Raw genomic sequence first — 11,141 nt, 5'->3', positions numbered from 1 at the left:
ATATTTTTACGTTTCACGCAACAGTAATATAGTCTAGTTTACATAGCTAGAACTCAAATCTACTTATCTAATTTTTTTTGAGCACTACCACACCCCGGACACTCCATACAAAATGATCGTTTTGACAGTCACACTGTAGAGACTGCAAATGTGTGTGTTAACGCTTTATGGTTGGCACATTTGTGACTAGCGTAAAAAAAAATTCGCGTTTTTCTGATGAAATACATCCGTAAACAGCACAATATCTAACCATTTTCTACGAAAAACGATAATCACAAATCCAAAATAATAAAATTACTTTAAGTCAATTTGATTAATGTTGTCAATCTTCGTTGCGTATCGACCTTGCAGAAAAATATGGCCCATTTTATGTCTGATCGCGCGGGGGTGAGGTAAGTTTAATTTTGGCGGGAGGCGGAGAGTGTCCGTTCTGTAGCGTTTAGCTACTATTATGTATTCTGTGGCACTACACCAAAAACTAAAAAATAACGGTCGTTTTCGGCTGCAAAATCACGTCACCTGACTTTGACGTGTGTTTACCATGACATGTAATAATTTTCTGAAAAGTGTTTCCATGAAAAAAAGTTCTCTAAAATGTTAAGATTGCGTAGATAAATATTACACTGCATTAGGTTTAACCATATTAAAATAAAACACGATTTACTTCAATCTGAGACGTGGGAAGTATAGCTCCCAGCGTTTTAATAAGGGTTAATGTAAATGTTGTTTTATATTTTAAGGGTGTTTAAGTATTAACAAAATACAACATTCAAGCTCAGAAAATTAATTTCATGTTACAGTGAGAGAAAAGAAGTCGAATTCTTAATTAATACTTATCTATCAACTACTTACATACTTAATATAAAATTTCATGTGTTCAGCACAATACTCGATTTTAATATTTTGCAAGCTTTTTGCAAGCATGCACTATTATCAATTTCGAATTATTTATTTATGTAGGTACTTTATTGCGATAATTAATATGTTTGAGTTATTTTAGTAATCGATTTCATGCCATCGCGTACACGTTCAACATTCCTTGCTAATAAAAGTTGCCTGGAGGAGATTACTTTTGAGCGATACGGCCACCTAATTGTACGTTACTTTCTTGATTAAATTATTAGTCTTATTTTCTCTGTTCAGATATATATACCATTTTTCGATATGTACGGTTACGATTTAACGTTTTTGTGTGTTTTTTTTTTAATTTAAAAACAATCATATTTAAAAAAAAATATTGTAACGGTTACAAATTCAAACTGTCAAAGTTGACATGATTGTCCGCCGTGTCGTCTGCTGAAAATAAATTTGAAAACACATCTCCTAACTATAGTTAATCCTATAGTTAATAACCTATATTATATTGTAATTTTTTTTAATAAATATCTACTACAAGCCTACAACCTACAGATATAAACAACTGCTGAAGATTATGTTACTTATATTGTACGGTGGTTAATTTTTTGGCGAATGAATGTTTATGTGTAAATATTGTAGTTGCTTAAAAATGCTATAAAAATAAAGATTAAGTCCGAAAACTTACTTTATGTGAAATTGAAAAAGTTATCGGCTAGCCACTACAGAAAGCGTGGGCGTCGCCACAGAACATATCGCCTATATACATCGCGTGTTAGTTTCATATAATCACTAGGATTCCATGTTTTGGTAACCGTCAACCGGTAGGTATTATGCCGGGAACACTAATAAAAAAAAAATCCGTTAATGATGCTTGTTTCAATTAATGCAGTGTCTCCTTGCACCCAATTCTTTTTCCTTGTTCAAATAGGTATCTGCCCATTTCACACCATGTGTACACGGATGACTTGAATATAACTAGTCCTTACGAATGATAATAAACGAATACGATGTTGTTTTACCTATAAGTCTTAAATTCATAACAACAATAGAAACATCGATTGCATAATATAGTAATTTTTAGTCCATAATGTACTCAGTGCTGTGACGTTAACGCGAGTGGCCAGCGGTAGCGGGTCGAGAAACGCGATCAATACAACGTTATCAACATAACTACGTGGGTGTTTACATGCGCGTAGTACACGCCGAGCACTGAGGAAATCGTCGCGTGTGATAACACTAATCCGCAATACGTTCTTAATATAAATGTGAAATGTGAACCGCAATGCCGCTACCTGAGCTCATAAAGCGAGCCTCGAGTTACTTCCTTGGCTTGGAGTTCGACGACAACGAGGAATTGCCCGACTATGTGGACAACGAAATATTATTTTGCAAGAACAATGTCTGCGTACATCCACCGACTATTGCGAGACACGAGTTGGACGTTATACACCATCCGGGCTACTTAACAGTAACGACTAAAATATTCACTGATCAACATAACAATGCCAAGCGACCTACGTTATTCCTTAATTGGATCCCAAATTCAACTCTGCGCAAATGTCCGTCAGCTGTTGAAACCAGTCCTAGCGAGGAAATCTATATCAACAAGGCTTCGCATCCCAAAGATATTCCTGCTCATAAACCTAGGAATGGAAAGGTTAGGAAGTATAATGACAATGCATTTTCCGATTCTTCCGATACAACAAGTCTTAATTCCAATTCAGATAAGCAAAGCATAAAATCAACTGATACGAGGTTCACTCAAAATGACACGACCCAAGAAGAAATGACTTCAAGTTCGAAGCCGACGATTAAATCGGCAGATTCTATAAAAGATGACGTATTCAGTTTGCAGAAAGACGAGTCGAAGGATCATATTTATGAATGCGATAAACACGTACGTTCACAGTCCATGACTTCTGTGAATATAACTATAGCCAATCCAAACATCGAGAACGTCGACTTGACCCCTGACTCGTTGTGTGGAGGCTTCGTTAGGTCACTGTCGATGAGTTCATGCGACGAGGGAAACCCTAATTGGATGAGCACTCCTGAGTTTCTTGCACTGAAACATAATCTCGTATTTCCTGATAGCGCTCAAAGTTCGCCGGCACCACAACGACGACTGCCATTGAAATGTCGAAGGTAAGGATCTTGGTAATTGGTACAGCTTGTTACAAAAGATTACAATGTGCATTCATGTAATAATTAAAAAATACTTAAGTTGATTTACAATTAGAATTGTAATCATTCTATCATCATCACAAATAAACACATTTTGGTACTTGTTGTCACTAAATACCTACCTGATATTAAAGTAAAACATCGTACCTATTGTTAGGAAAAAAAATATTCATAATATGGAAATGATTCATTATAAAAAAAAATAATAATAAATCCGTTTGTAATGATAACGAAGGTCGTTCAGATAAAAAAAAAACTGTCGTCCTCGTTTATTCATACCTATTATAAATTATTATCATAAACATTTTGTTAAATATGCCATAAGTAGATAGTGCTTCGAATATGATTTTCTTTGCGAGAAAGTTCTCGCAAAGAAAATCATAATCTCGCAAGTGCGAGAACTGACCGCCGAAAAAAGCTCCTAATTTTTTTTCTATTTATAGAAGTATGAAGAAAGTAGTTAAGTCCGTATAAAAAGAACTAATTTTCCATCTAATGTGACATACATTTGTAAAAATATTAATACAGCGAGAACTTTCTCGCAAAGAAAATCATAATCTCGCAAGTGCGAGAACTGACCGCCGAAAAAAGCTCCTAATTTTTTTTCTATTTATAGAAGTATGAAGAAAGTAGTTAAGTCCGTATAAAAAGAACTAATTTTCCATCTAATGTGACATAGAATATTAATACAGCAGTAGTAAAATATCTCGTAAGAGCGAGCGCCCACGAGCAACTTAGTTGCCCGGCAACTATTTTGTCTCTGTCGCTGTCTCCTCGCAAAGTTTTGAACGATGCGCTCACGAAAGCGACAGCAACGCAACTTTTTCTTTAAAATTTTCTTCATTTATCAACATGGTTTTCGAAGAGACGGTTGTGGTCTGTGCTCTTGTCCCGCATAGTTCCCATTCCCGTGAGATTTCCGGGATAAAACCTATCCTATGTGTTAATCCAAGTTACTCTCTATATGTGTGCTAAATTTCATTGTAATCGGTTCAGTAGTTTATGCGTGAAAGCTGAAAACCATACATACCTACAAACCTTTCCTCTTTATAATATTAGTATAGATATGTCATCGTAATTGTAAAAAGTAAAGTAGTTTTTATTTAATACTTTTTAGTGTATTTTTCAACACGAATCAAACGAGCTCAAACTCGATAAAGTTGAGTCAATATATTACTAAGTTCCTATGGCCACCTTCCGATTCCATCATCAAATCAGCTCTATGTCATAATAATGTTTCATCGCTATCCAATTTACATACGTATACAAAATTTCAGCTCAATCCAGCGGTTACCTGGATATGAATCAAAGTTACTTGCTACATTTCAATTAAGTCATCGAGATCAGACAAAAACGCTCACAAAATAAAAACTACTGGGCTTATCCGAATAAATTTTTATGGGACCAATTCTACACCATTCCGTATCAAACAAAAAAAGAATCATGTAAATAGGTTCAGAAACCTCGGAGTAATCGGTGTACATACATAAAAAAAATATACCGGCCGAATTGATAACCTCCTCCTTTTTTCGAAGTCGGTTAAAAACTACTGTGTACGAGAATAAATACGTATTATCGCTACGCCGGTTACGCGGCAACTGGCCGGCGGCCGCCGACAGGCAACATTTTTGTCGCCGTGCGCGCACTTGCATTGAAACCAATAGGTAGGGCGACAGTTGCGTCGCGGGCTTGTCTCCGAACCCGCGGACAAAAAAGTCTCCCGGGAGTTGCGTCGCTACGTACGCGCACTTTCATACTAGCCCATGGCTGGAGAGACAAAATAGTTGCGGAGACAAAATAGTTGCGGAGACAAAGTTGCTCGTGCGCGCTCGCTCTAATATGTGCAATAGCAAAGACTTGTTGGAACGCACGGTAATAAGAGATATAGGTATAAAATGTAAATACCTACATATACTAAGTACAGCTAACATATCATATTACGTTTTATTTAGTGTGCGGCTCGCAACTATGTCGTGTTTACATAAAATAGCAATAGTATTATTAGTGTGATAGCGCAGACTAATAATAATATACTACGTATACAAGTGATAGTTATTTCCCAAATTTCTATGAATTTCCCTTTCCCTACTTTTTTCCAAGATTCATAGAGCAGAAGCAAATTATATATTACTAGATTTCCGCCCGCGGCTTCGCCCGCGTTTGCAAAGGAAAACCCGCATAGTTCCCGTTCCCGTGGGATTTCCGGGATAAAAACTATCCTATGTGTTAATCCAAGTTACCCTCTATATGTGTGCTAAATTTCATTGTAATCGGTTCAGTAGTTTTTACGTGAAAGAGTAACAAACATCCATACATCCATACATCCTTACAAACTTTCGCCTTTATAATATATATATTAGAATATATTAGATATTAGATAATATCTTGCATTAATATATAAAAGTTGTAAGTATCCACTTACAGCTTTGGTATAAGTACTTAATGCTAAAATTTAGCTAATTTCGCATCGATCGAACAAAAAGTTTCTACTTTTTTACATACAGGAAAATAATCAAATAGACTAGTACAATAAAACATAAATATTATGTTTAATAAAATATATAAAAATAATATATTATTTTGCAAATATTTTTAAGTTTGATCATGGCAACCCTATGCAATGGCCTACTTCTATTCTCCCAACAAAAAAGCAGCAAAAATACGTAAATCTCTGAACTCTGAAGTTGCAAATTATTCAAAATTAGTAGCTATGCATCTACATGTAAAGAGACTCATTTTCTACAGCTGGAGCTTTAAGAAGCTTTACGAGATTTCTTGAAAACATTTTTTACAATAAAATTTTTCGTTGTAAGAAAAAGGTATTCTTGAAGAAATAAAGTAAAATATTTTTCAAGAATGAATTCACATAAAATTGTAGGGAATACAATATGTATTATATTATAAAAAAGTTCACGGACAGTTACAGATAATAATTTTTAAGTTATCGTTACGTTTATCTTTTTACATAAGTACCTAAGTACCTATATTTTGTTTTTCATGACATCCCACCATTAGGAGAAAATAACATTAATGATAGGAAGACTTGATCGTTGTGATGCTTTATTTTGTAACTGCATAAATATACAGTTTACTATGTGCTCGACCCGGCTTCGCATGGGTTGACACTTGACGGGTTAAAATTTCTGATGCTGGGGCCACACTAACGGGAAATGCCATTAATTAACGCGATAATGGACGTTAACTTTAGGTGTAGCCAGTATTATTTAACAACGGCATTAACATTGCCGTTTGGTGAGGCGATAGCTTTATCGCGAGAATTAACGCAATGAAGCGGTCACACTACGTCCATCTTGCTAGAATTTTAGTAAAATTAACGCCGTTTTTATCGCCAACAATCGGCATTCACGTTGACCGTTCAAGTGTAGCCACCCACTTAACGCCTTAAAAATTATCGGAATAATTATCGCGATGCCCTTTGCAAATTGCATTAGACGTTAGACGTTAGTGTGGCCCCAGCATACAGAAATTATTCTAATCCAAGCAGGATTACGAGTATTGTAACTAACTTAACTCACTCTTATATTATCTCGTATTGACTAATACTATTCACACAAGCACACATACTTAACAATAATATGATAAAAAACATAATCAATAGGAGAACTGTAATTTGGAGCAACAGTTTGTTGTGGGTACTATTTTTAATATATCGCATAATAACCAGCGTAAATGCCAAATATCTTGGGATAATAATACAAATAAACTGAATAATAATACAAATATTATATGATATGAGCAAATCTACGATATGGCCACGACATATACACATCATTATTTGACTCGCATTAATTCAGGCACTGTTCCAAAAAGGAATGTTATGATTGCGTTATTGACCTTAAGTTTCATAGGCATAATGAAATGATAATAAAGATGCATAATATGATGAGCATAATATAAACAAATAATTACTTACATACTTATGTGCCAAAAACAGTTAATACCGGATTTATTACTTACGGACATCCAGAATATAGTATGTTGGCAAACGTACACTTGGGTCGTCAGCTAACTTTCCCTCCCATGTATATCAATTTTAAGCTTATTCTATTTTTTATTTTGCAGTCAATGTTTTTACCTGTCTTTTTCTACGAAAATACGTTGAAATTACCCAAAAAAAATCTGGATAGTATAGGATATAAGGATTTTTCGTTCGAAATAGGTAATAAAAACACATGATTGTCGATTGATGATAGTATTATACATTAACTGATATTTAATACTACATACTTCTTACACTTAGAGGATAACCCTTGGATAACCGATAATATTAGTTATGTGACACGGCAAATATTAAACCGCAGTTCAACATGTACGTAATCTATATTCTATTCCTTGGGCTATTAATATTCAATTAACTATCAATATGTATGTTAATTTAAATTTTAAGTTCACAGTTCACAATATGAATAAATAATGAGGAAATTCTACATTTCAATTAATAATTCTTGAAACACTCTGCCGTTGTACCAGCTTCTTCCCTAAAATATAATCTTCTAGGTACTCTTTATATTGTACTTTATATTTTTTTCAAATGCTTTTGGAATGAAACGGTAACGGATAATTACATATATCATTTCTGGAATTAATGAGGGTGTATTCAATGAAGTAATAGAGCCCTGAGAATTTGAGTCGAAAGTAGGGAACGGTGCCATCTGCATACATATTATTATAGAATCGATTTTATATACGGGTCGCGAGGCCCGGCCAGTACGTGCTTGGTCATAAGTTAAAGATGTTTGTAATTATTTTGTACCTATTATTGCTTTTAATTGCTTCTAGGTTTTCAGTGGATTTGAGTCAAATGCGTTCTCTGCGGCTATTCTTTAACGATGATAACTGCACTTGCGGACAATTGGTGGTAGCTTCAAGAGAGTCTCAGTACAAAATACTACATTTTCACCATGGAGCATTGGATCATTTGGCACAAGTATTACATAGGTGGCATTCTCTACTGCATAATATTAAACTTACTCCAGGTATATTTCTACGTTATTTTATAGGCACCCACCTAAAATTTATTCAATTGAAATATTTGTCGTGACGAAGCCTCAAAATGCATGTTATAATTTTGGGAAACTAAGTACAGTATTTCCTATATTTTACGTAGTTATTGTCATTTTATAAATACTGCAACGATCCAAATATTCTTGCCTTGAACTCTTGACACAGCCTATTTTAACTCTCGACTGCACGACAATCGCTTGGATATTTTAACGATTGTTATCTTACTTTTACTACCTACATTCAAATGTAATCATCTTTAATTATCCAGATTTATTTAGCATATTTCTTTATTATAGGTTCAGAAGAGCCTAACCTACCATATCGTCACTTCATGGTATGTCGCCCAGAAGTACAAAAATCTGAGCAGCATCCAGAGGAGGGAAAAGTTCCTAAAATTACGCCTGAATTATTTTATGGCAAGATAATGAACAGCAAGGGTGTTATAGAAGATGATTTGTTCTTAAGAAAGTGCGTGTTTTTCGGTGGTCTTGACAAAGAGCTGAGGCGAGAAGTCTGGCCTTTTCTTTTACATTGTTATCCGTATAATTCTACTTATGATGAAAGAGAGATTATCCTACAATTACGAAAGAGGGAGTACGATGAAATAACCAAAAGGCGACTGGAAAAGATGACACCAGAACAATACGCGAAATTCTGGAAGAGTGTGCAAAGTGTCATAGAGAAGGACGTGGTGAGAACTGATAGAGGAAATCCCTTTTTCGCTGGTGAAAATAATTATAACATAGAAATTATGAAGAATATATTATTGAACTATGCGATTTATAATCCTGTTTTAGGGTGAGTTACATATACCTATCCACGGACTACTTGCATTTGGATTTAAGCATTTGTGTCAATATTTTTCGATACATAATATGGACAATATTTTTAACTTTTAACCTTACCTTAAAGTCTCAGAAGGATAATAATTTCCAGGTATACCCAAGGAATGAGTGACCTCTTAGCACCAGTTTTGTGTGAGATACAATGTGAAGCGGAAGCCTTCTGGTGTTTCGTGGGACTGATGCAGCGGGCGATATTCGTTTGTACTCCAACTGACAATGATATGGATAATAACCTGGTAATTGCATTCAGTAGTAACGTAATTATATGTAGAGATAACGTTATGCTTGGTTGGAGATTTTAATCGGATTGCAGCCGTTTCTGATTGGTATACTGTTTATTATAATCTTCTTAACTAGTGTCTTTCTTGTTCTGTCGATATACTTCGTTGTGGATCTTAAATTTAAAATGCAGTATGTTATAGGTATGTACCTACATTAAGAAACAATAAAAATTATTTAAACACGTTTTTAGTCGAGTAGGTAGGTGTATTTCATTTGATTATTTTTGTAATTAACTATGTATTTTCACTACAAAATACATAATATGTAAGTAATATCTACAATGCTATCGCCATCTTGGCTTAGTAGGAAGAGAAAGTCTGACTACTAAGTGCTAAATTTATGATATGTAAATTTCAGAGTTACCTTCGAGAGCTGATAAGGATCATGTTGCCACACTTCTACAAGCACTTAGAGAAACACATTGATGCTATGGAATTACTGTTCTGTCATCGATGGATACTACTGTAAGGTTTTCCTTTCCAGTTATTATTGGATAGTATGAAATCGCGCTCTATCTGGCCACATCTTCGCTTATCATCTAACGAGATCGTGGCCAATCGCTTCCCTATTGTTCCTAAAAAAATGAGTCGTATAATATAGTTACGTTTTCGGCATGTTAATTTACTTTTATGGGACTAGGATATGTACTATATTTTGTACTTTTTATAGGTGTTTCAAACGTGAGTTCACTGAAGCTGTAGCTCTTCGTATGTGGGAGGCGTGCTGGGCGAACTATCAGACCGATTACTTCCACTTGTTCCTTTGTCTCGCCATCATTGCGGTGTACGCTGATGACGTCATCGCTCAGGACCTGAATACTGATGAAATGTTGCTGCATTTCAGTTCTTTGGGTGAGTAAAATTTCATATACCAACCTACCTTTTCCATGTAGGTAAACAATCAAGTTCTATAAAAGAGAGCTCCTGACAATATTTTTCGCTTGTATACACTGTGCGGTATAGTTAAGACATCCTTGTCAGATTTTCTTTGCTAATACCACTATCCATAAATTCTATAGGCAATGATGACAATTTTTATATTTCAAATCACGCCAAATCTTTTACATCAAAAACATAAGACGAAAAAAATCAGTCACTTCAATTATAAATTACGTTTTTAAAACATATTTCTTACAGCAATGTACATGGACGGTCGCCTCATCCTGCGCAAGGCTCGCGGGCTGCTATACCAGTTTCGTCAGTTACAGCGAATCCCTTGCACACTAGTAGGTATGTGTCAAAGGTGCGGCCCCGGTATCTGGGACTCCACACATCGGCCCAGTGTGGAATGTACCGGCGCTCACGACTTCTGCGAATATGCTGTACAGTAATATCGTAATATCGTCTATTCACAAAAGGTTTTATGGGCAATCTTCACAATGGGGAGCGTTGGGCGAGTATAGAGGCAATTACGATAGTGTAGAGGGCCTAAACGTCTAGGTACCTATTGATCGGCCGTCATAGTAGGTTCATAATCACCGTGATGGCGACAAATATCGACGATCATTTTTTGGGCCAATGCTGCTCATTGTGCCAGTTGGGCCTATTACGATTATATGAATGTGCTGTTTGGTTAGTCTGTTCTGTACAAAAATTGTAAACAATATGTATTATGTAACAATAATGTGTACGTACTAAATCGATGTTTTATTAGAGTTTACGTTGTTATAGTTATTGCGTATCGATTTTGCTGTTTAGGTACTCTTACACGTTTATAGGTAGGTATACGAAGCTTTCTAAACTAATACAATCTTTCAATCCTTTAGGTTACCTAGATAAAACCGGTCAATATTCATTGGTCGCTGGATTTCCTAATAATAAGTATTTTCAGAATTATTATGAATTCATTTATTAATGGATCTATTAGGAATCGAATGCATTTGTTAAAAATTTTAATTTTGGTCATAATATAGTCATGTCACATTAGTTAATAGTCACGTTAAACGAC

The 11,141-nt window shown here is 35.1% G+C and overlaps 1 protein-coding gene and 1 long non-coding RNA gene across 2 annotated transcripts in view; both read left to right on the top strand.

The window, feature by feature from the left end:
* The window catches only part of LOC149906375 (uncharacterized), a 260,872-nt gene that overhangs the window by 240,678 nt on the left and 9,053 nt on the right, over positions 1 to 11,141 (top strand). The window lies entirely within an intron of this gene.
* TBC1D16 (TBC1 domain family member 16) lies at positions 1,957 to 10,751 on the top strand. Its single transcript, XM_090104581.1, has 7 exons — positions 1,957 to 3,003; positions 7,843 to 8,039; positions 8,364 to 8,865; positions 9,004 to 9,148; positions 9,552 to 9,658; positions 9,864 to 10,045; positions 10,331 to 10,751. The coding sequence occupies exons 1-7, from the start codon at positions 2,141 to 2,143 to the stop codon at positions 10,522 to 10,524; spliced, it is 2,190 nt and encodes a 729-aa protein (XP_089960707.1). The 5' UTR covers positions 1,957 to 2,140; the 3' UTR covers positions 10,525 to 10,751.

This window comes from Colias eurytheme, chromosome 8 (genome assembly GCF_061535395.1).
Source record: "Colias eurytheme isolate Ceu_HAF_F1 chromosome 8, ilColEury1 Martin Lab GWU primary, whole genome shotgun sequence".
Classification (NCBI taxonomy): Eukaryota; Metazoa; Arthropoda; class Insecta; order Lepidoptera; family Pieridae; genus Colias; species Colias eurytheme.
Note: the sequence above shows the minus strand (reverse complement) of the source record. Positions and strands in the feature narration are given on the sequence as shown.